General features: G+C 35.4%; 1 protein-coding gene across 2 annotated transcripts in view; it reads right to left on the bottom strand.

Moving 5' to 3' along the window:
- The window catches only part of VPS13B (vacuolar protein sorting 13 homolog B), a 475,565-nt gene that overhangs the window by 181,406 nt on the left and 267,500 nt on the right, over nucleotides 1–26,659 (bottom strand). The window contains exons 25-29 of one of the 2 annotated variants that reach the window (XM_074145995.1): nucleotides 23,938–24,109; nucleotides 21,263–21,377; nucleotides 19,770–19,836; nucleotides 16,854–17,262; nucleotides 11,198–11,309 (exon numbers count right to left, since the gene is read on the bottom strand). In XM_074145995.1, coding sequence (XP_074002096.1) covers nucleotides 11,198–11,309; nucleotides 16,854–17,262; nucleotides 19,770–19,836; nucleotides 21,263–21,377; nucleotides 23,938–24,109 — 875 coding nt within the window. Of the gene's footprint in view, nucleotides 1–11,197; nucleotides 11,310–16,853; nucleotides 17,263–19,065; nucleotides 19,208–19,769; nucleotides 19,837–21,262; nucleotides 21,378–23,937; nucleotides 24,110–26,659 lie in introns of both variants that reach the window. The other variant, XM_074145994.1, reaches the window with a different exon arrangement.

Here is a 26,659-nt window from a genome sequence, read left to right as displayed (position 1 = left end):
ATTTTCTCACACATTAACAGAAACCCAAACACCTCTCTCCTCATTCCCTCCACTATTTTACAGTAACAGGCAAAATATAAAGCTATGTGGTTAGAGAAAAAGAAAGATTAAAGGGAGGTAACTTGAAAGAAGAAAAGAAATGTAAAAACTTCAATCATGTTGCTTTATAACATAACACATTCAACACAACTCACATAAAAAATAACTCTAGCTTTTAGATTTCCTTTTATTTTCCAGTTTTACAGCTTATCTGCAAAATTTTTCATTGCATTCAAGTTGCTGAGTATGTAAACTGTGAAAGGTATCCTGGGATTTTTAACTGGTATTTAACGTCTTTTTTCTTTGTCTCTGTGACCTTTTTTGTTTACCTTTTTAAACTGTTACAGTATGTTTAATAATGTTAATACTGAATCTGAGAATTTTATTAAAATTCTTAGTTCATAGTGTCAGGTTCTGTGCTGTGTTTCAAAAGCCCAAAGCATGATGGCAGATGAAGCTGATCCAAGCCCAGGCTGCTGCAATACTACCTTCTTGCTAGGGCTAATCCTTCTGTGCCTGTACAATAAATAAGCTCAGGGCAATGACCTGACTGAAAAAAATTGCCCCAAATTTTTTAAGCTCCTTCAGCTCCCTCACCCAGCTCACTAAACGCAAGTACAACCAGCAAAACCACGGAGCTGCAAAGAGAAGCAGGTCTTAGAACAGCTCGAGTTTAGATTTGCAACCTAGGTGGGCACAAAACTCATTGCCCAAAGAAGACCGTGGCTGAAGTCATGTTAAAAGTCAACATTACATCCACCCCATTCTGGTCTGCCCAAAGGAAGCCCAGGCCCAGGCTTTACACCTGTAGCCCCCTCACTGGGCATGGCTAGTCTGCACATCACTTGCTCCTGCGGGAGGCCGAGAGACTTCTCTACTCAAACAGCTCTTCAAATACCTAACATGTTTTGTCTCCACCGTAGTAACTCAAGAATCAATTTGGAGAAGAATTAACAGTTTGAAAAATATTTTCAAATGGATGGAAGAGCCATTATTAAGAGTTAAGGGAAGCGAACAGTTACACAACCTGATTTCAGTGAGGGAGGTGTGTTGGTTGAGGAGAAACAGCGATACGAGATTTCTGAAGGGGTCGTTTAAAATGAGTAAAAGGTTACAAAACAAAAAGAAGAAATGACTCTTCTTAAGGGAGAACACGACAAGAACTGCAGTAACCTTAAGGTCTCAATAAAAAAAACAAATTATGCACAAGTATGTGTCATCTACAGATTAGGAAATATCAAGGCAAGTAGTTTGAAATATTGAGCATTTCAGTATATAAAATGATAACAGAACATAATTAAAAGTTCAAAAGGATTAAAAGGAACTAAAATTCAAACAATTTTTGATTCTATTTTGATTGGCTTCACTATAATAGGCTTCATCATAGTAGAACTGCAGCTTTTTGGACAAATGGAAATAGAAAAAAACTATGTTAAACAGCACCTCAAAGCAGTACAAACAAAGGAAATCCTAATCTCTCCTCCACTCAGTCACCGTAAACATATTACAGATTCCAAAACTGAAGTTGTATGAACTTCATGTGTCAAGCTCCATATACACCACACAGCAAATACTAATCAACTGTGTTAAAACAGTATTTGAGACAGCAAGAAATATCAGAAGACCAAGGAGTTTTAACTTAGCCTTGACTTTGTAGAACATACAGTAGTTAAGATCACCCACAGCTGAGAAAGCTTTTTATAGAACAAAGTGCAGTGCACTGGCATAACAGAGAGAGCAATGCCCTTGTGAAAGTTTTACTTTACAAGTGCTATTTACTTCTGACCTTAAGCTGTTAAATGATGGTATCTTGATTAAGTAGTCAAAGAAGTGGAGTACATGCTACAATAAATTATATAAAATATGTTATTGAACACTTCCTAGGCTCCTTTTTTGAAGAGGTGCTTCTCTCATTCTTGTCTCCCAAGTTCACAGCTAAACTGTCTGACCTGAAAATTTCACGACCTGAACCCACAGGCCAGTTTAAAAGGAGTCTGAAAACCTATTTCCCATTTAGTTCTAAATCACACACAGGTGTTAGTGAGAATGAGCTACACCTGAATAACGAAACAATCATAGCCACACTGTAAACTCCAAAGCTTTACCAGAAAAATCTAAACATGGTGCCCTAAGTGCTAAAACTGAGATATTCACTCTGCTGCAACTCCTTCACTGTATAGCAAATGGACTAGAGTGAGGCCAACAGCCAAAACAAGGTTTGAACATGGAGCACGAGGCTGTTATCATCATATCTGCCCACTAAAGTGTGTGCAAGACAGCCATGGCTAGCCAGGTACTGATCTGAAATTGGTACACAAGGCCAGGGGAGCCCACTGCACTGCCCTGCACTGCTAAGGAATGGGCACCTCCACAAGATGCCCAGCTTCAGAATGGTTCTCCTCACCATGCTTCACCACTGAAGTCCCTCTCAAACATGTGAGCAAGTTCCCATGATCTTCCAGGTCAAACTTGAAGGAATTTGAGAGATCTATGAAGATGCCCTTTGAAATCTCTGCCTGCCTCTAGAGCAGGACTGTCAGGCACACATAAACACATCTTTGTGAATCTCCATAAAGTTAATTTCATTCCTTCTCCCCCATCCTCCTCATGAACGGCTGGGATGTTGCTAGAGTGAAGAACATATTTGTACAAGAACCTCAACCAAGTCAGAAGCAGCGTACCCAACTGAAAGGAAAGAGCTTTGCAGACAGAATGCTTATTAAGTTCTCAAAACAAAATTGAAAGTAACAATATATCATTGAGAAGGGATGCTATTTTTTAATATGAAAATCTTTTTTTTAATACATGCATTGTTTGAGAGTTACTAGGAGACTTCAAATTATATCTAGCAATTTTACAGATTTCACCTTTGCTCTGTTTGAATGAATTGGTTATTCCTTTGAATTCGTCTTTTATTGACATTCACTTGACAGTTTTTTTCCCTGAATTATTTAATAAGATTTCCAAAAGAGCTGCCATGATTAACAACAAATGGATGCTTAAATGACACAATAATGGCAGTGCTCTTTCATAGAAATGTTTCTATAAAGCATATTTCAATGTGCTATTTCTTTTGTGCACAAAGAAATGAAAAATTATTCTGAGAATCAGATAAAAAACCCTCAGTGCTACTAAGTGAAAGAGAAAATATAAAGTGGGTATGTGCAATGAGCACACAGTGATTAAACTGATGAATTAAACAGAAAACTAAGTTGTAGAAATGCTTTTCTTATTATGATTTTTATTTTAACTATTACATTATAAGGAAATGTATTTTTAAATGTATGTATTTAGGCAAATTAGTTATGTATTACTGCAGATTCCAGTAAAACTCACAGTTAAATAAATTTCAAGTAAAAATAAGATTGATAGTTAAAGCTGAACATTTTTAAAGTTGAATTCCAAATATAAATTTAGCTTTGAATAGCTTTTGGTATTAGATAATTAACAAGCTACATTTCTGAAACTAAATGGGCAGTTCCAGCTGTTATTTTACAATTAGTTTCCACTGAGGTTTTTAAATTAATAACTGCTGCAATAGCCTCAAACATGCCAATGTTAATTAGGATTGGTGTTTCCATGTAATGCTATCCATATATATGAATATTTTACTGGGCAAAAGGTCTAAGTAGACTTTTTTTTTCCCCTCTCTACTAAAGATAGAAGAGAGAAATGTAAAGCAGGAAAAGACTTTACTTCCAAGCCCTATTACAGAGAGAGGAATAGGATTCTTAAGGAAGATAAAGATGATATTTCCTAAGGTCCTTATGCTAAAAAAAACACGGGTGCAAGTACAACAGGAAAGGACAATATTTAGAACTTGCTATTTAATATGAATATTTTGATTTAAACATTCAACATAAACAATAAAGCTAAAGATTATTAAATAAAAAAAAAGAAAAAAGATTGCATATCCAAATTAAATGTAGAGAGAATCTTGTTAAAAAAAAAAAAAAAGACATCCTGATCTGAAAAGATAGAAAATAAGTTACAGGAACAAGTTTAAAATATTTACTGTTACAATTTTTTTGTCTTGACACAGGAAGAAAAGGACTGAAAAAGGTGACAGCATAACCCTGTTTCACAACCTCTATGCAATAAAATAAACACCTCTCCTTGAAATACGATGATATTTTTTTCCCCTAAAAGTTATTTTCCTAACATCACCCCTGCAGTTTTAAACATTTTGAAATTAAAGAAAAATTGCAACAGAGATCTTATGATGCACTGTAACTTTCACTTTTTCTAATTACCTATGGTATATATACACATTTTAATAAGCTGCTCACATTTCCAACAAAAACTATGTATTAATACATTTTTTCACTCATTGTTTTTGCTGTCTTTTTTCTAAGAAAAATAAAGGACCTCAGGTCAGCATTAGCTAATTCCTTGTTTTCCTACCAAATAAGCTTCAATGAAGTATTAAAAAACCCCATAGAGTAGAACAGAAATTAAGTTTTATTATAACTTTTACACAATAATCAACTCTTAAAAGGAAGTTATTCTTATTATGTGCACATTCTGGGTAACATTTACTTATCTGAATACTTAACTTCTATGCAAAAAATATTTTTATTTTTTTTTTACTGTTAATTGGTTTGAAAAGGAAAGCCTCTTTAGTACAATCATAGAAAATTTAGGCTTTTTGTAACAATAATAAAAAGGTGAAGTTTTTTGAATATAACTATGTCCCTCGGCAATTTAATACTGAACAAAAAATATTTCTGAAGAGAAGATGCTTATAGATGTGGGTACTGTTGAAAAGTTTTGAAAAGCATTTGATTTTCCAAACCACATTTGAAAGAAAAAACAGATTTCCACACAGACTGCTGGCTATGTATGTGCTTCTTGCATAAACTCCTTCCATCATTCTTTCCTTCCCCTCACTCCAGCTCTATCAGCACAGACACAGAAAATTGTTTATTACTCCTTTTTAAAACTGAAGGATTTTTGTTAACCAATTATGGGTATTACGTGATTATTACAAGCATGTTCTAGATAAAGCTCCTTGAAATAAAGATAAATAGCAGATATTTTGTAAGAAATACAACACTGTTATTTGTAAATGTTCGAGAGTTAAAAATACAGTGGAAAACAGTAAACTACAAAAATGAAAAACACAGCAGATTAGATAAATCTATAATAAAAAGGCTTGTACTGACGAAAAGTTTTAAGAAAAAATATGAAATAATTTAGTTATCTTCTCATGATTAAACTCTTTAGATGTAATTTTTTGGGGGTGGTGGTTGTCTTTAAAGAATTTCCATTTACATTCACAAATTGAAAACAGTCTAAGGACAGCTTTATGCTTTGATCTGTGAAAGATCTACATGTGAAAATGACCATGGAACATTCAGACCTGGACTAGTAAGCTTTGATGTATGACATGAATGAAATCCTTGGATCTCAAAAATGATGAATCCAGATCATGGAGAACAATTAGATTCTTTATTGGCCAAGCTGAAGAAAGCTTGTGATTCCATTCACCTAAACTTCCAGAACTTCATAGTTTAGTAATATTTATTCCGGACTTTTTAAGTAAGGCCTTTTCACAATGGCCTCCAAACAGCCTGTATTCTCTGTCATCTGTCAGCCATTTCGTTTTTGTCTTAACAATACTTTACCTCAAAATTATTTCAGCCTATGTTCATGGATACTTCCTAAAATCCTATTAATTAATGTTTCACATCACAGTTTGCTAAAAACAACCATGTTGGGGAGGACTGGCAATTATCTATATAACGAAGCATGCAATTTGCATAGTATTTGGTATAATAGGGCCTTTATCCCAATACAGAATGAGAACTAAATGTCATTTCAATTTCAACTCTGTGCTGCTTCATATTTAAGCAGAGCCATGTGTCTTCTTCCTGATATTTTTCAGTCAGAGAAACAGAATTGTTAGGACTTGTGATGAAGTTTTCTCAGCCATTTTCCTACCAACACTGTCCAGTTCTGCTGCTAGTTTAGCACAACTCGTGCTACTCATTGTTATAAACCCCTAACATCACATTTTTTAAAAAAATTCAGTCCTTTTTATGTCATGTTTCCATTGACTAAAAGTGTTCAAGGATTCCAACTATGCTCAGCTTAATTGCACTAAGCACTATTTGTATATACAGGAAAATACTGTTGTAATATAAAAAGATGATGAAATAATCTCACAGAATGTGAGATAATTGGGCAGAAAAATGGCTAAGATGATGACAGACACATTTGATTAGTTCCACTTCTTTAAAGTATTATAATTTATTCATGCTGATATTCTACATTAGCCACTTTTATTAAAAGAGAAAGAACTAAAGAAATGACAAAAGAAAAACATATGAAGACACAAAAAAAAGAAAATGTGGCTTTTTGAGCTACCCCAGGAGATGCTATTCTGTTTGCTGCAGCCATCTCCATACATGGAAAAGGATCTTCTGGACTGGTGCCCTCTGAATTCTTTATATCCATCAAAAGTCTGTTCTTTTGACAAGTGATTATCAGGCAGATTAAATAATCTGCTAGGTTTGTCTGGAGAAAGACTTGAGCAACTTGATCCAAATTGCTTTGAGTACGAGGCTGGACTAGATGAAGTAGAGAAGTCCTTTCCAACTGAAATTATTCCATGTTTCTATGCTTCCCTTGGATTTTATGGTAACAGAATCTGCCACATAACTTCTTTTAGCACTCTCCACATGAATATATATATTTAAGTTTTTAAAGAATTGTTCACTGCTAATATGAAATCTTAACTGATGTCCTCCAAAGCAAACGAAGTATGCTACAAACACCACAACTGCTAGAAGTCTCTGTGTAGCTGGTGTACAGTTAAGTTCTTAGTACTTTTGATGTTAGGTACCAAAAAATCCAAAGATGAGAGATATTTATGAAGATCTTGAGGAAAAAAACCTCAGTTGGAATTTTTATCTCACTAGACGCGGGAGCATCAAACAAGAGCGAGCCCAGGACTGAGAAATGCAATTTTTTGCCTCCAAAGAGATACTTGTTTTTTCTTGTAGTTACAGTGTTTATAAAATTTCCCTCTGATGTAATTTCTCTGATATGAAATAGCTGGCTGACTTTCACTCCATCAGGTCATTAACACGATTTCCTTATCTCAACACTCTTCCTCTCCAAAACTGCTAGACCTTTCTCTGTTTTGTCAAATGTATGTGACCATTCATTTGGCTACTTCAAAAGTTCTAGCATACACAGCATGATCACACAAGCCAAGAAACAACCACATCATCTTGCATTTCTGCAACATGCTGAGTTGTCTCCAAGCAGCAGCGCCCCCAAACCCAAGTTTAATATAATCAGGTAATTAAAACCAATAAAATGTGGTTCTCTCCAATGCTTAGCAGAAATTTCATTTACTCTGACTCCTCCACAGTTTTAATTAACTGTTCTTCCCTCTCTTAAGCCAGGATAGGCTGCTGCCTCACTTGCATCCTTATCCAAAGTCTCCTTTATTCTGCTCCCTGGACCTAACACAAGGCCTTCTGGTATATACAAGAGTTCTGCTCCACAGAACTGGCAGTTTCTTGATGGGAACATAAAATTGTGATCACATTTGTTTAAGACAAACACACCTTACCTGGGGTTTAAGAAGCAGAAATTCATGAGAATTCACTAAAACAAACAGAAAAACCTCCTAGGATTTAGTAGAAAAAAAAAATTTTGAAAAGGAGAAATCGTCTGTTACTGTTACCAGCTAAAAATGTGCCCCTTCTTTCAGGAGCCCTATATTTACTGTTATGGTACATGCATCTATGCTTACTATGTGTATTAATAGTCTAAACTAAATTAGTCCATTTTCTACTGGAGGAAACAGTTATTTTAGAATAATTTTTATATGGTATAAGAAAACCGAAGTTACGTTTCTTTCCAGCTTCCAATAATCACCTGAAAAAATATTTGTGCCCAAACTTTTGGGGCACGTTATTTTTCCAACATTCCATTTTCAATTTAGTTCTTGCTCCAAGTTAAGCAAGTAAGCTATTTTTCCTAAGACATACATGGAGGCACTTCAGCTTACAGGTCAGAAGTGTTCTGGTTCATTTAGTATGACCTGCAGCCATACTAGATTTACTCTTCATGCACTGGCATTCTGTTGATGATAAATAAGCACATTCAGTTTTTCATGTTTGAATTTATGGGACAAATTCAAAAGATATTTGGAAATTCTATTCAGCCTTTAGCCATGAAAAAGTTTCTCAGCCTTTTCTAAAAGAGCACTTTCAAAATGAGAAGCAAAAATTCTTCTTTCTCATGAAACACTACAAAAGTGACATTAATTGCATGTGGTTGTAGTTCAGACCTAAACAGAAGACGGTTTAAACCAAAGTGACACCACAAATTAAGTTTGTATCCCCACTCCAGAAACACTGTAAAGACAGTGGTTCAGACAATGATTTATTTTCTTTTATTCTATTAAAAGCAGCAGCAGCAAATTAGAGGAGAAGAGAGGTTGGAAAAAGACAGAAGATGACATGTTGGGATTATTAGAATGCTGTAGCAGTTAATTCTTCAGTAATCAACAGGCTGCTGTAATTCTAGTCTTTTTTTAGAGTGTCTTAAACTGGATAATGTACTACTTGTACCTCTGTTGATATTTAGTAACAAATCTTTCACCAAAATATGTAAGTTACATGTTGTGTGGGTTTGCTCATTTTACTACTTGATTTTTAAGCATTCTGTATTAGCTCCAGTTACACATTTTTGCTATCTAGTACCATCTACCGTGGGCAGGTTAAAAAGGGCAAATACTGTGTAAGTTAAGAAATCTCATAGTATCAACATCAGGCCTTTGTGCTAAAAATATCCCACTGAGCTTTCCTGTCCTTGAATACAGGCTGTGTGGCCTGTCTTAATAATACAAAAACCTTGGTATTATCTTATTTTCTAAAGAAAAACTGTCAAATGGTGAAATTAACTCCACTCACAACTGCACTGGTCTAATAGCCATGACTGTCATGTCAGAAAATTAACGGCTATCTTCAATGATGCTTCTGTAACTACAGTATGTTCTGGATCAAAGAATACGTAATTAGAAAATGCATCAACTTTGACTCCAAACTGGAATCTTAATATTTTTAATTAAAAAATATTAATTCATATTGCTCAAAAGTGTTGACGCTTGTTTAAACAGATCAAAATACTAACTCTCTTCCCAAAACCAAAAGACCACCCACTACCAACTTCAATATTGTCTCATAAAACTCTGCAAAGTAACTTGACACTCTGCCCCAACGTATTTTAAAAACACTAAAGCTAGTATAATTAGATGATTAAAGGAACAAAGATAAGACTGAGTCATTTGACAGCTGCTGAGAAATTAGAAGAATGGTCACTGAAGCAGTTAGAGGAAATTACTGAAAATGGCAGACATTTCTCAGAAAAAGACACAGGAAGCATGATGTTGCGAGACTGGTCACAAAGAAGCCATTAACAGTCAGATGAGAGATGCCTGGGGCCCAGTGCTTATTTCTACCTTACCCATTTGGTGTCCCAACTTCTAAGGGAGGACTGGAGCATACTGTAACTGTATAAAACTATGAAAACTAAACACACACTGCACAAATGTAGTCTGGAACATTTGTGTATATAACAGCCAGAGACCCATAATTCAAAAGGGCAACTGAACGACTTTTGGATTGAAAAGTATGGAATTTCTGCATTTCAGGTAAAACCACAGATGCAAACATATCAGACTCAAAAATTTAAGTGGGCATAGCTTCATTGATTTTAGATGTAAATCACATCCCTCCTGTTGCTTACTCACTGATTTGTGATGTGCATACAAGGAACATTCCACAGTTCCCCTAGGTGACAGAAATGACCTTACAGAAGCTGGAATTTGCAAATTCCACTTTACCGTAGCAGATTTTTCTGATAGATTTTGGTTGTTGTGAGAAGCAGAGTGGAACCTACATTTGGTTCTGTAAATCTCAAAGCAGGTATCAGATAGGAGTCTCCTTGGACAGAGAGGGCAGAAGCAGAGAGAGCCTGTACAAAGGCCAGGAAGATCTCTTTTAACTATGGCACTTTGAGAGTTGGATCAGGCTGTTACTAGTGCCAGGCTGTAAGATTTCTTCCATGAAAGCTCCATTATACAATAGATACAATGCTCATTTAAAAATCCAAAACCAAACAAATCAAAAAAGCCCTGCTATAACTAAACATACAAGCAAAAAACACTAATTTAAATATTTCCACATGGAAATATGAAGAAAAAGACTCTCTTGCAACTTCTAAGTGATCAGAAGAGAAACTGGAGATATTTCATGGTCTCCTAAAAATCCTAGTCTTGACAAAAAGTAAAACTTGCTGTCATTTTCTACCCAGTAAATGTTTTACTGCTGGGAAAAAGATTTTGATGTTTGTAATTTCTATTGAAGAGCACTATGAAGTAGTTAAAAATATTGCCACATCTGAAAAACAGACCAACGGGAAGTATAAGACACTTGTTCATCTGTATTTCTGTGACTTTTCTCACTTGATATTATTTGCAACCATACTTTCATGTCTGGCAACAGTGCCAACTCTACTAAGGATCATATATTACTTTTATCATGTTGATTACATATGTTCACCAGTTTTGCTGCCTATATATGATTAGTGTGGTTTGCACATACTTAGTGACACAATCCAGAGCATGACATTTTCACAGAAAATGTGTTTACTGGGAAAGGGCTCCTTAGAAGTTTGCATTCCTTTCAGCTTTGATCTACATGACATCAAGAATCCTACAGTTTGAATATATGTTTACCATTTATATTATTAAGATCTATCTCCTTCACACTATATGGCTACTGAGCACTCTGGTAGTCACAAAAAAATTCTTTATCTCTTAGGTGAACTTAGTAGTAGCTGAATAAAAGAAAGCCTCTTAAAATGTTCTCATCTGTGAGCTTAAGCTTCGTAATGACTTGACATTTAAATTCTGTTATTCATCAGCACTTCACAGAAGAACTTGATTTGTCTAAATGGATTTGAAAGCCCACAAGTGAAGAAAATCAGAAAAACCTGGTTTTGAATATCAAAAGATTGTATGTGAAAAGTATTTTTACAGGCTGCACGTACCCGTTTTATTGATCAATTAACTTCTCCTAAAATGAATTTTTCTGAGACCATATATGAAAACCCCAACCCCTCCCCCAACACTTACTGATAAATGTCTTTTCTGAGCACAGCTCTGCTAAGAGGGTTGTCAGCCTGAGGAGCCATAGAGACAGATCCAATCTTGAGAACCAAAGTGTCTTCTTTAATTGCTGGATTAGCTGTAGTTAGGAGAAGAGAAAATATGTGTTTGATTAAAAGTCAAATGCACATAGCAGAAATACTAAAAAACTATTTCTTAAAAAAATCCAAATAAGAATGTCTGCTAAGGGTTCAGTTCTGCTCAGGAGCAACAACTAATGCAAAAAAATCCTCATAAAATCAATAGCACTGTTGTGATACATAAAAGACAAAACTATTGTAATTTAATTTCCCCACAGAGCTTTATGACACAACTAAATCCTGGTCTGGGACTTCTCTTTTTCTATGATGCTTTTTTATTTCAGTTTTTTTTGGTCCAAAATGATGTTGATCCCACAAACTTCTTTGTGATCTGTTTCTCCAATAATTATCTGCTGAAATATCTGAATCATGCACCCTTTTTAGTATGGGCCCAAGCCCTTTAGATTTAAAACACTGCAGGATATTACAATGTAACCATCCTAGTAGCATTTGGTATGGGTTGCAACACACATGAAAAGTTCAAACACAAGGACTGAAACAAGAGAATCTGAAATCTGACACATATACAAAGAACAAGATGTAGTACTGGACAGTAAATTCCACATCAATAACAAAATTACTCCAAGAAGAAAAATCTCTGCTTTCCACTTCATCTCCATCATATTCAAATTTCAGCCACATGTACAAATTCTTAGTTTTAAAAGCAGCAGTCATATAGATAGAAAACCAAAGTCCTGCCCAGAAAAAAAATAGCACCACATTTCTTGTAGTAAACAAACTCTGTGAAGTTTCCTCACAGGAAAAGACTGAGTCTACTGCAACTCCTTCTCAGCAGACACAGACATACACAAAACATTTGGAGAAGCTTGTGCTCAGAAGACTTCATAGTAACTAGGAAGCTCCTGAGAATGTGTGATGCAAGCTCAAAGAGTTCATCACTTGAAGTGAAATGGTTGACTTCAACACCACCACGATAAGTAACAAGGAAATTCTGCAAGACGCTCATATATGAGCTCTGAAAACAAGATGATAGTAGCAGAGCAGAGTTTAAATATTTTACTGAAGAACAAAACGTTTTGTGTGGAAAGAACCAGTGAAATCTATGAGCTTAAAAAAAGCCTTCTCTAGTGTCTTAGTGAATAAAACACCCTACTTTGCAGCTATAAATATACACATATGTATATTTTTAAACAGATATAAGAAATCACAGAAATTCTAACATGGTACTTTGAAACAACTGTAGGGAATATCACAGTAACCATGCAGCAGAGGCTAACACAAGTTCTGACACATAACTAAATCAGAACACCAGGGATTTACTTAAAAGAACCTCATCTACTTAAAAAGCAAAGTCAAATCCTTTAGTCCCCAAAAGCAGAGCAAAAGCATATATAGATGGTTTGGTTGCTAGAACTAAGGCAGAAAAGTAAAGCTGACAACAAAATCCTGTTTGTGACTAAATCAGAAACTGTATTTTCAACTTTTAAATCAAAAAATGAGTAAGGCATCGTACAAAGCATTAGAATTCCTGCCACTGTATGCTTAATTGTATTTTTTTCTCTGATACATAAGAAAAAGGAGTGAAGGTATTAAATACACTTCAGATTGTAATTGCAACTTAATTAGGTGGCAAATGCCTCATTCTGAGAAGTGGTTCTTAATAAAATATATCTTAGGCTAAGAATTTTAATTTGTCTCTGACACTTAGCACAGCAAAATAAACACAGGACCACTCATCACAGTCTCTATTATATCAGCAGTTTAAGGCTTTTTTTCAAGGCTGAGCACGGTTCTTTTGTGTACAGCTTCTGGTAGGTCAAGGAATTAAGTCAATTTTAAAAACAGAAAGAATTACAGGCATTAATATTTTCAGCTGGTTTCTAATGAGTGGTAATCTGAGTCATGACTTAAGACGATGAATTCGCATCTCCATTCATTAACCCATGAATTCTCCCATTGGTTTTTCAAATTTTGGGAATAATGTAGTAAACTGTCCTGGTTTGAGGACCATAGTCATCATAAATATTTAAAAATTTGAGGGGGTAAAAAGTCTACGCTACACAATAAAAGTACAATCTAGGAAAAAATTACTTACCCAACTATAATAACATTGTTCACAATCTCACTCAGTTTTACCCATTCATCTCAGTATTCTTTTTGCTGAGCTAAACACATTATATGCTCTTTTAATCTTTCCTTGTAAGGCTTCTTCTCCAGCACTTGATTAACAGTTGTTGTACTTTTCAGCACCCTCTCCAGTTTTATCAATTCCAATTTTTATAGTAGAAAGAAGTTAGACATGATATACCATCATCTGCCATATGCAGAAGTACAGCTACTGCTCTTATTTCTTTTCACTAACTCCCCTGTCACCCTTAAGCTGTTTTGAGCCACAGGTTAGTCCCTTCATTCCTGAAGATATAGTATGCATAAATATTTTCCTTGATATATAACTTTAGCTTTAGAAGATTTAGTATATTTTCTACAAGCAGTGATGTAAGCACAGTGATCCAGACGCATGGCCTATAGAGTCCTTAATGTTATTTTCCTCAGTAAATTCTTCGCAATATTGATGCTAGCAGCAATGGTTTTATAGTTACTTTCAGATTATTAAATACCAATTTTGCTTATTATTCCCAAATGACAATGTATTTTTTTTAGACTTCCAGTTAGCCATTTTTAGTTCATTTAACATTTCCACAGGTATCATATGGGGATATATTTAAATTAGAATACCATGAGACACAATGTCAAGCTCCTTACGGAAGTCTACGCATATCAAATCTTTGCAACATTTTATCAACTAAGAATTGTAACCATAATCAAGAATGGAAATCAGATGTGTTTAGCAAGACTAATTTTCCATAAAACTATATTTATTATCGTGTAACAAGTATGTAACTCATTATTAATCGAATCTTGTAAAAGACTTTTTTTTCCTTTATTTTCTCTGAGGGAGAGTAATAAAACTACCTGCCTTAATTTTATTTGAACATCATACATTTCACTTTACTAGATATACCTTCAGCTGTCTAAAACCTGCTCTTCCAAGGTGTGTTAAAAATTAGCCTCAGAAGACTAAGACCCCTAAGCACAAGTTACTCAGTCTGACTGATTTGAAGCTCTTTAGTGGTAACAAAGAGGATGTTACAGACCATATGTTAGGACGGACTTCAAAGTAGGGAGTCATGCTCATGTGACAAGAATATATCACTTCTACAAATGCAGGACATACGTTTATTCAGTATGCCGCCTTTGCTTTTTCATTATCAACAAGTTTGTCATGTCCTTTCTAGTGATTCCTGATATTTTGCTTCTAGTACCTATGAAAAAAAGTTCTTATTGTCCTCAAACCAGCCAGATGTGGGTTTTCCTTGTCTTTACCACTTCTTATCAGTTTTTTGGAATTTACAATTTTTACTTATAGTGTTCTGCTATGCAGTATGCCTTGTTTCTATTTGTTATATATTGCTTTTATATATTTAGTTGTCTTTACTTCAACACTAAGTTAAGTGTGGGCTGCTGGCCAAAGCTTGAAACACCACCCGATGCATTAACAAATCAAAGTGAGGGAAAGCAGCATTGCTTATTGCCTAGAACAGAACGCTGCCCTCAAGTCCACCATGAAGAGAAATGTTAAGCTAGTGCTGCTGCAAAACCCATGAAACTTAAGTGTTATAAAATTGCGTGGGTGTATTAATGCATGTATGTAAATTCCTCAGGAGAAAAATAATGATTTTGGTTATTTCATAGAGTTTGTGTATCACAGTTCATGGTGCAAGTTTGGTTTTGGACTGCATGAATTTTATTTTTTAAACTCTATATGTAAAGTCACAATTGCAATATGTTTTTTGGGGGGAGGATAGCTTTGGTAGCTATCACTAGGTACAAGCTATGAACAGTAAATGACTGACTTTTACTGCAGCAATCACAACTTGAAACATGAAAATCTTACTGGATTAAAAATCTCTCTTAATAAATGATGAATGAGGTCTTATGGGGGCATATACCCACAATATATAGCATTTTTCTGATCTAGCATACCAGTAACATGGGTCATATTCAACTCTTACTCCTTATTATTGTTTCTAATTTCTATTGTTCTTGAAGACAATAAGCAGTAGAAGAGAGAAGCAATTTATTTCACATTCAGAAACAGATGAGAGTTTGGGAAAATATGGGGTGAAAGAAGAAATGAAAGGATTTTCATAGTGATGATATTTCAGAATTTTCCAGTGGAAAAGGCTAGCTGAGTTCCTTATTCATTTAGTAAAGCTAATCTTTAGCACTATTCTTTAAAAGCATACATAATTTTTCTTCCTAAATCCATGGTTAAGCATGACAATTGTGTTCTTTGCACGTATTTTCAAGTAAGAGATAGCAATAAGACAAAATTTTTTTATAATTTCTTTTTAATGATGTATACAGCTACAGAGCTACAAAAACATACTTTTGAAAAAAGATTTCTTTGACAGCATGCCCTAGAACTCCCAACCAGAATCATAACTCTTTCTTGCCAACACAGCCAGTCTAATTTTATCTTCCTGTGTTTTCAGCATTCCCAGTTGGAAAATCGTAAAGGATGCTGGCAAAAAAATGATCGACGTAAATTCTCACTGTCTGCACTTCTTGCAATTAGGTTATGAGAAAAATCTAAAGACTATACTCTTAGGATTATATTGTGTGCTATCACATGTAATGATAACAAAAATCCATACCTATAGGACTTATGTAAACATATCATGATACCAGTAAAACACTTTTTTCCTTGTGGGATTTTTGGGGTTTTTTTAATGTCTAGAAGAATTGTTGGTAAGAGAAGTGATCACATTCCTGCTAGCTGTTACATCGTGTAATTTTAGTGTCAGCATCTCCTTATTTATATATGAAGATTGTAATAGGGTTGTAAATATATTTCATGTATGAAGGGAAAACAATCTCTTACAGAAAAGTATTATCCATAGATCAAATGGCTACTCACTGTTTGAAAGAAAAGCTTATGGCCTCTATATCTCTGTAAACACCTGAAAGCCACTTACATAATGGAGTCTGAATAGCTTCAACAAAGACCTACTAAAGAAATTATAAACTATATCATCTGTTGGGCATCAATCACAAGGTACATTTTAATAACTTTCTCCAAACTGAACTAGAATATCTACCTGCTTCACTATTGCATGGTTTTCTAGGTGCCAATTTCCACAGGAGCTAAGGCTCAATGCTTACGCTCCATCCCTGAAACCGGTGTCTATGGAAGACTGAACTGGTATCAGCATAATGAGAGCTGACACAAGAATCACCACCGCAGAACTGGGTTAAGATCTCTATCCACAATTCTTGGACTTTTTTTATTATAATCACATTTGAAATGCAAACTCTATAGGTAGCAGGAAAGCAAAGCTCAAATAAATACCTAAAAAAACCTTTTCAGCAAATCTCTAGAGAAGTAGCATGAATGTTAGATGTTTCCTAACTCTGACCCTTAAAACTGAAGGCCCTAGCAACGGTCAGTAATTTAACTAAGTTAGAATTCCTGTCTACACTGCTGAACAGCAAAAAAACTCTAACATAAAATACAGTACCTTCTGCAGTATGATGATCTTCCTCATTTTTGGGAAAGAAGACTCTTATTACACCAGTGTTGATATAAATCAGAGGCAAGTTGCGGGAAGTTAGAGCATGAGTCCTCATGGGTTGGCCTGGTGATTTTCTTTTCTCCTTTTGACTCCTCGGCAACCTGGCTTGAAAAATGCTTGCAATTGCATTAAGCAACGGAAAACAGAGGACCACATCAAAGGCCTGAGCAGAGAGAAGGATCTCATGAAGAAAGTGAGGAGAACCATCAGTGTGACCTTCTGATAGCTTGTGGAATGTTCTTCGTTCGTTTCTTGATATCAACTTGTGCCGGACGTTTTTTGTCACAGCTTTGGTGTAAGTGAGAGAAAGAAATCCATGTTGCTGATGTGAGCCATCTAAAAGCTTTGCAGTTGTCTATTTCAAGGAAAAAAAAAAGATTAAAAAACTGCTGCAAAACTGTTATATGTACACATATAACATCTATCAATTGCCATATTCTCTGTTAGTTAGGATGTTTAGAATTCTATATCTTCTAATAGTTTTCCACCGTTTCTGAACAGTAGAAAATATCTCTTTCCTTTTTTTGAATGGACAATTTTTCCACAGTGTGCCCACACTTTACTGTATTGTTTCAGCTAAAACTATGGATTACTGAATATTTTTTCTTTTCTGATTATTTATGCTGTATGACATTGAAATCCAATCTGCCAAAAAAACCCCAAATATTCAAGATTCTAAATTTACCAAACATTTTCAGATAATTTTTCACACAGTTAAATATTTTGATTTCTGCTTCACTTTAGACATTTTAGGAGTAGATGTTATTCCCTTACATAGTTCCTTCTGTATGTGCAAATACCATAGGTGCTAAAATAACGCTTGGGTGCCGAGATAGCTTCGCTTCACCTAAACATGGGTGTATAAAACTCCTATAGTCAACTAAATACTCTGAGAACTGAACTGTTTTTTCCCTCATCACCTCTGAGTATTTAAAGAGAATAGCTGTACCATGTGCCAAAGCACATCACTTAAATAAAGGTACTTAGCACTGTACTTTAGAAATAGCAGATCCTTCACTTAGAAAGATAGATTTCCTAGATAAAGATGACAATTAGATGCTTAGCTCCCAGAAGACATATAGTACAGTTTCTATATTATCTTTGAAAGTCTTTTAGTCACACATTGTTAGTGAGTGAAAAATGTAAAAGTATTAACTATAAAAACCATTATTCTAACAGTGTAATAAACATTTTGATAGAATTCTATGATTGTTTAAAAATGAGCTTTAATCATGTGAGCAGAAATGAAAGCAACTATATTTTGGAAGTAGTCGCTTCTTGCAGCATCTTAAATTTGAAATAATTTAATCTAATTTAAACCTTGTTAATAGAAGAACAACATCTCTTTCTTAAGTAAACAGGATACATAGCTTAAATGCTGAAAAACTGGAAGCTTTTATGATTAAGTGAATTTAAAAAACTGGTAAGTTAATTTCCTGTAAGAACTAAAACAAACAGAATAAGAGAAAGTATTACCAATCAATATCCACGACAAAAATAAATCAGACCATACAGAACTTCCACTAACATAAAAAGACTCTATACAGCCATACATTTGTGAAGATAAAAAGCCCAATGTCATAAGATATAAAATTTTTCAAGGATAAACAGACAAGAAAAAAGGTATTAAATATCTCACACTGAGATAATCTGAATCAACAAGTAATGTTCCAAGCATTCAAAAGAAAGACTCAAATATGAAATTGTTAATTGTTCCATTATCATAATTATAAGAAGTAATTTTAAAAGGTTGCATAAAAGGTACACTGCAGTACTACAAAGTACTTAAATCCCTAAGTAGATACAGAATTACATGAACAACATGTAGTGTTCAGTGCTGGCTTTTCCATATTTGGTCTCCAAACATTACAGTATGTGCTCATTTTTAATATAAATGAATCCCATTGGCCTCAGTGGACTGCTGTTATGTACCAGGTTGTGAACATTCCCATATCTACTGAAAAATGACCGACAGCTATTACTAAAGGATAAGACAGAAATAACACGATGAATGTAATAAAAGCAACAAATATATTAAGTAAAAATAAATTTAGATGACAAGCAACTAAACCCATTTGAGGTTTATTTTTTTTTACCACAACTGGTATTTATTAGTGGAAGTTCTGTAGTAAAAAATTAAAAAAAAAGAGATTCTTACAGAGGGAAAGAAGCCAGAGAAATTACTGAAAGGGTCCTGCTTGCTGATGGGTCGAACCAACAAGGTACGTCTGTTCAGCTTGTCAGTACAGGAAAGGAACACACCTCCATATTGCCCCAGAGACCAAGAATCTTCCCCAAGGCTTGAGGTAATAAACAAGGCATGGAAGAGAGGAAGACAAAAAGCAAAAAAAAAATAATAATTGCTATAAGCAAAAAAAACCCCCAAACATTAAACTTGCACGGTTCTATGTAACTGCAAGGTAGAGCCTATGCCATACCTTTTCCTAAAAAGCTGAAATTAAATCAAATCAAGCAAAAAACTGGTAAAGAAAAAAAAAAAGTTTGTAAAATTTTATGTGGAAGGACAACCTATAGCAAGAGGTCAAGACACATGAGAATAAAAGTACAGTAAAATTCGGCATACAGAGAAAGGACTTACCCCTGGATTTTCAGCAGATTGCTTTATTGGAATGAAGAAGAGAATGATTACAAGAACAAAGAAACTGTGAATGAAAAGCTGTACTCTTATATGTTATAAAGTCATAGAATTGTTTAGGAAAAAATGAGCTATTAGATATTAAAATGTGCTTTGTACTAGAGTTCCTGTAATCATTCTTTTTAACATGTATAAGAATAAAGAAAAATCTGTTGCTTAAGAAGATTTATTCAGGTAAACACCTTAGTTTACTAAAGAAATCTCACCAAAAGCTTTTCTCTGCATTGTAGAAATATTCCTTCAAAATGTCCTGACTGCCAGTCTCCCCCTGGCCTGGAAGAAAGAATGTTCACCTTATCTATTCTCTGCTTTTGGTTTTAGTCCACAGAGATTTAGAGAAAGGTACTTTGAAGAGATTATGAAATATAAATAAGAACAACAATTTTGTCAAATGAAAATACTATTTTTTTTAAAGCCTTAATATAACTTTAGCAAACAAGAACATCCTGAAGTTGAAAATATTTCTAATGGAACGTTAGGGTCCTGGGATGAAGTACTTTTCATAGTATCTGCAGACAAAGCAGCCTGTTAAGAGCACCTAGCTACTGGGATTCCAAAGCATTTTAAAGCATCATGACTATTTTAAAAAATCTTTTTAAATCAAAAGTACAAGTTTTGATTATCAAATATTACAATATGTACAAATGATAACTGCATTTCTAACTTCAGCATGAGAACAGAATTAAAACTTTTTTTACACTGATCAGAAAAAAAGTCTCACAAAGGCTGGTAACCACTAAGTTGACATTAAATCTCCTTCCTGTTCTACACAGAGAACGATAAGTGTCCAACAAGGCCTTACAGACATTAGCTCCTAAGTCAAAATGATGTGTACTTCTAAATATTTTAGTAATTTTCAATGCCAAAAAAAGCTCTGAAGCTTTTAACTATTTTTTTCCCTCTCAGGGAGTAACACGACAACTATTTTTTCCTAATTTATGTCTCCCATAACAGAATCTGTTGGTCTTTAATGGCAAATACCAACCCAGTTGATCAAAGACTATGTAGGCTCTCTATTATTTTGTCAAGACTAGCGTGTTCGTGGCCAATACAAGCTAGAAGGCGGCACACTCAATCTCTCTACGGAACTCTGCATCTGGGTGCCAAATGAATGCAGTTGCATTGGGGCAGCAACCTATTCAACTAACGAACTTGGCTAAAGTTGCAAGCATATTAGGCCTAACTACCAACTAAACGTACACAATATTGATGATATACTGGTTAACATTAATTACTGAAATATTACTCGGGCATGTCTGCATATCACTATGCCGTGTTACACAAACAGACATAATGAGCTTAGTTCCCTGCATTATAGTGTTGCTAAGCCACAGCAAAAGAAACAGTTCCATTTTTTAGAAACTTTTTAATATCTAAGAGTATGGTAGGATAAATCATCATGAAGCAATATTGAAGGAATTTTCCATTCAAAAGTTCAGCTAAAATGAAAGATTTTTGTCTAATGGAACAAGAGAGCAGTAAGTGTGAAAAAACACCCTCCTGATTTACAATGATTTCTATATCTTTCTTTGGAATCAAATATAATTCTGAGAAAATGTTCTGACTTTTATTACTTAAAAAGTTAAAATCATTTTGTTGAAATTGAACAGTTACCGTAAACATATGTTAAGAATTAAGAAAAAAAACCACCAGTCTTCTTTCAGCCTGAAATTAAAGCAGAATAACTCCCAGGAATTACCTGTTTCTGTAATGGTCAATATTGAAGCTTTCTATTTTACATTTGATTTTGGTATAGACATCCTGCATATCCACTGAGGCACTGAGATCTTCTAATTCACTGACAACACAAACTTCTACAAGAGTCAAAGAAAATAAAAATTATTAATCTGAAACTTGCAAAATTTTAAGCAAGAAACATATCTGAGACACTACATTTTGTAAATAGGATGATGTTACTTCTACTCAAGAGTTTTTTCATAAAGCACTTTTAGATTCAAGTGTCAGGAACCAGAAAAAATCCTAGAGTCCAAACTTTTTTATACAACTATGCAGAGAGGTTTAAGTTCAGGTGTTCACAGTATAATTCCTGAAAAAAAAATGTAAAATAGTATTTACCAAGATATTTTCTCTAACAATACTTGAAATTTCTTTCTCTCATGTAATTATTTTTTAAAATCAAAGGCTCAAGTACATCTCCTTGAAAATTAGCTTTAACAATTAGTCTCCTTATATTTTCACATGTCTATGAGTAACAATGTTAATTACTAAGCAGCAGTGTTTGCTTACAAAAAAAATATTTGAAGTCTTGCAGTACATTTATAGAATCTGAGTTCCTTCCAAAGAATTACTGTCTGGATGATAATCTAACTTTAATCTCAAAGGAAAAAGAGAAGCTGGGTACCACACATATTTACCTTTTCAAGACAGAAGTTGAAACTTCTTTGTTGAAGTCCATATTAAACTTCCTATGACTTTAACGATTATACTATGATAATTATGTTAAATTTAAATTTGAAATTATCAATACAAAACTACATATTTACACATGGACATACACAAAACATACTACTTAATAAAATGAAAAATTATTGCTTCTAAGGCAATAAATGCAGTACTATTAAGTAAAATAATCAACTTATTTCTAATTTAATATAATAATCTTTCCACATGGAGAGGGAAGTTTATGCCAAAGAACAACAATGAATTCTGATTATTTGCACTAACCTAACAACAGCTTGTCACTCTAACTTAAAATATAGATCCAACCCACTATTTCTGCATTACAGTGTTTAATATTGTCAATAGATGCTCTGAATAGCTAATCACAGAATCTTCTTGGTTGGAAAGGGACCTTTGAGATCATCGAGTCCAACCAACAAAAAACCAAAAAACCAAAAAAACCCAAAGAACCAAAACAACAACAACAACAACAAAAACCAACAAAAAAAAACCCCCACAACAAAAACCACAACACCAAAACCAAAGCAAAACAAACACCCACAACCCCACCCCACACCCACCCACAAACAGACACAAACCAACAGTCTCGGGCACCAGAGCATGCCCTGAAGTGCCATGTCTACACGTTTCTTAAATACCTCCAGGGATGGCGACTCCACCATCTCCCTGGGCAGGCTGTTCCAGTGCCTGACCACTCTCTCAGTAAAGTAATTCTTCCTAATATCTAACCTAAACCTCCCCTGCTGCAACTTCAGACCATTTCCTCTGGTCCTGCCATTATTCGCTTGGGAGAAGAGACCAACACCCACCTCTCTACAACCTCCTTTCAGGTAGTTGTAGAGGGCAATGAGGTCCCCCCTCAGCCTCCTCTTCTCCAAACTAAACATGCCCAGTTCCCTCAGCCTCTCCTCATATGACTTGTTCTCCAGACCGCTCACCAGCTTGGTGGCTCTCCTCTGGACACACTCCAGCACTTCAATGTCCTTCCTGTAGTGAGGGGCCCAGAACTGAACACAGTATTTGAGGTGAGGCCTCACCAGTGCCGAGTACAGAGGCACCATCACTTCCCTACTCCTGCTGGCCACGCTATTCCTGATACAGGCCAGGATGCCGTTGGCCTTCTTGGCCACCTGGGCACACTGCTGGCTCACGTTAAGCCGGCTGTCCACCAACACACCCAGGGTCCTTTTCTGCTGGGCAGCTTTCCAGCCACTCTTCCCCAAGCCTGTAGCGTTGCCTGGGGTTGTTGTGACCGAAATGCAGGACCCGGCACTTGGCCTTATTAAACCTCATCCCATTGGCCTTAGCCCATTGATCCAACCCGTCCAGGTCCCTCTGTAGAGCCTGCCGACCCTCAAGCAGATCAACACTCCCACCTGGCTTGGTGTCATCTGCAAACTTACTGAGGGTGCACTCAATCCCCTCATCCAGATCATCAATAAAGATATTAAACAAGACCGGGCCCAAAACTGAGCCCTGAGGGACACCACTGGTGACCGGCCGCCAACTGGATTTCACCCCATTAATTACAACTCTCTGGGCTCGGCCATCCAGCCAGTTTTTTACCCAGTGAAGAGTACACTTGTCTATGCCATGATTTGCCAGCTTCTCCAGGAGAACGCTGTGGGGGACGGTGTCAAAGGCCTTACCAAAGTCCAGGCAGACAACGTCCACAGCCTTCCCCGCATCCAGAAGGTGGGTCACGTGGTCATAGAAAGAGATCAAGTTGGTTAAGCAGGACCTCCCTTTCATAAACCCATGCTGGCTGGCTCTGATCCTTCGGTTGCCCTGCACTTGCCGTGAGAGCTCACTCTAGATGATCCTCTCCACGATCTTTCCCAGTACTGAGGTCAGACTGACAGGCCTATAGTTTCCCGGATTATATTAATACTGTGCTGTAAAAATAATGTATGGAATTTAAAATAGTATATTAGGGGAAAAAAAGCTGAATACCTGTGCCATTATTTCTAGGATCAGGAGCAAACAATTTTACAGTAATTTTTGGCAACATCCACTGCATCCATAGGCTGACACGTCCGCTTGAGACTCCAATATTACTTGTTGTTTGTTCCAATGTGATTGAGTCTGAAAATGGAGAATCATCACCACCCTGAAGAGAATCACCCTATGAAAAAGATGTAACAGCTGAGAAAAAAAAGTATTGCTTTTCACCACTCCTCTTTTTTCTTCTGTCTAGACTGATGTACATGCCCAAACTATATAAATATAAATACAGACTCACTGATAGTATATTTGAACTAAGTCATTTATTAACAAATGGAAAAAAAGAAAAACAAAACCAAAATATATCCCCTTTTCTCAGGCAGAGGTAATAGACTTTGGCAAAGATTATATGGTAAAACTGTAAGGTTCCATGACTTAGTTCCACTTGGCACAGTGAGCTTTCCTCATTAACTCTACACTAATAAAATACTATCATCAATGAAAACACACAGGCTGATAGGAATGTTCTGAGACGCAATGGGAAAGGGGATAAGGAGCTTGAGCATATCTGAAAGGTAAAGGAAGAAGGAGTTGTTGGAGGTGCCGAACGAAGAGCCACCCATTATGGGCATAACACTTCTATACTAACTACACACTGTTTTGGGGGTTGGTTTTTATTCCCTTCTTTTATGTGCTTCCCTGTAACTGCTTGGGAAAAATGATTTTAAAAAATAATAGCTTTTTTTAAGAAATGGAAAGATTTTAGTTGCGACTTTTAAAATATTTTCATTGTTTAAAAAAGGTAATTGTCACTTGCAAGATTCCAAAAATATACAATCTATTGGCAAATGAGTTTCTAGAAGCTTCTGTGCCATCAATAATCTCCATTCATTATCTGAAACATTAAGGGCGCAACAAAGAAGACACAAAGGTTAATGTTTTTAGGAAAAGAACATGACAAATAAAACTGAAAATCCTGTTAAAAGGGCTTATCAGAGCCCTCAGAGCACGTTCTGATAATTCTTAATGGCACAACTGACATATTTACCAGCCATAGTACTTCACCCTGCTCCTTTGCTGGAACTTACTGTCTCCAAATAGGAAAGGAAAGACGCAAACATATAATTGCTCATCATCTTGTGGTGTTTACAGCCTATTAAACTGAATGCAATGGACACAGAATTCCTTAATGTCAACCAGAAGCCACTAAAATCCACCAGCATGTTCACTTGCAACTCCACCAAGTGTTGCAAGTTTTCTTTGTTATTCAAGCACAAAAGGAAAGAACCAAGTTGTTTCTAAGATTTACAGACCAATAAACACCCAAAGCCTTAACTTTCAATTAAGGTTTTGGGATTAGAAATTGTAAATTCTGATGAACAACATGTTTGGGAATTTTGAGATTTATCTAATGACTACCCAAGATGACTTATATGGAAAACACCCTGGAATCGGACCTACACAGAAAGCATTGCAGTTTGACTGAATCCATTTTAACCTGTCAGGCAAGAAATGACAATGCACTCATTTCAGCTTCAGATGTCCCAGGAAAACTTACTTTAAGTAGCAGAATTTAAAATCTGACAGTATTTGACTCATTCTTCAGTCCAAGACTGGAGAATGTGAGTATGGAAATTCTGTTAGCAATCTATTTTCTGGATGGGTAGAATTTATCCCAAACGAAATGACACAGCTCATACGGAAGCACTTATGTTGATAAATCACATTTTCAATCAACTCAGGTCTACAGTTTAATTATAGGATTTCTATCATGTATACATGTTCTCTTAAGACCAACCTTACTGCAAGAGAAGACAAGAAGGTAGGTCAAAATCGTACAAGTCTTGCACACAATCCATTATGACTTTGGGCTATCTGATATACACCAAATGGAGCAGCTGAGATTGTGCTTTTAGAATTTATTGCATAACGAAGAATATGATTACCTTTACCACTTTATTTTTCAGAGAAACACTCAAACACAGCTTCTGCTTCATGTTTTCAGCTATATGTCACTCAAATTAATATTCCCAGTGAAACTCTTAGAGGACACAGACTGAAACAGCAAAGGTACTTTATCTCTGTGCAGTATAACCTCTACTCTTGAAAAAACTCAGTGACATCTATTACAATTGGTAAGAAACCATCTATGTTGTCAATAACTGACATAGAGAACTTACCACTAGAGATATTCACTCATGTGAGGAAGGGAGAGCTTGTGCAGCTAAGGTATGTTACCGGAAAATAATACTAAGAAGTCTTGAAATGAAAATTAAGATTCAATTCACCTTCAATTATCTATGGTGATAGTATCTTGCATTAATCAAAATGCAAGAAAGAAAACAGGTCTACTTCTATTTATTTTCATATTTCTTATACAGGGCATTATTTCTTGCAGCTCTGAACAGACTACCTGTAGAGCCATAGGTGACCATGTTTTGAATAACTGTTAGACTCCAGAGGTGCAAAATGTTAGTGGCTATTAATAAGAGGCTTCATAGTGGAGTATATATATATTTCAATCTCCTCATCTCACTTTTGAAAACAAGTGAGCAGGAAAAATGAATCAAGCCACAGCTCAATTAAGACAAACCTTCAGGCTAACTACTGATGGAGGGAGATGGTATACAGCAGTGTAATGCTCGTTCCATAGTGAAGTCACACAATTCAGAAAGAAAAGAAAAGAAATATCCTACTCTCATCAATTAAGAAAAATCAGTGGTATTTCCAT

The sequence above is a fragment of the Numenius arquata genome, chromosome 3 (genome assembly GCF_964106895.1).
Source record: "Numenius arquata chromosome 3, bNumArq3.hap1.1, whole genome shotgun sequence".
In the NCBI taxonomy this organism is placed as follows: domain Eukaryota; kingdom Metazoa; phylum Chordata; class Aves; order Charadriiformes; family Scolopacidae; genus Numenius; species Numenius arquata.
The sequence above is the reverse complement of the archived record's forward strand: the minus strand, read 5'-3'. Positions and strand labels throughout refer to the sequence as shown.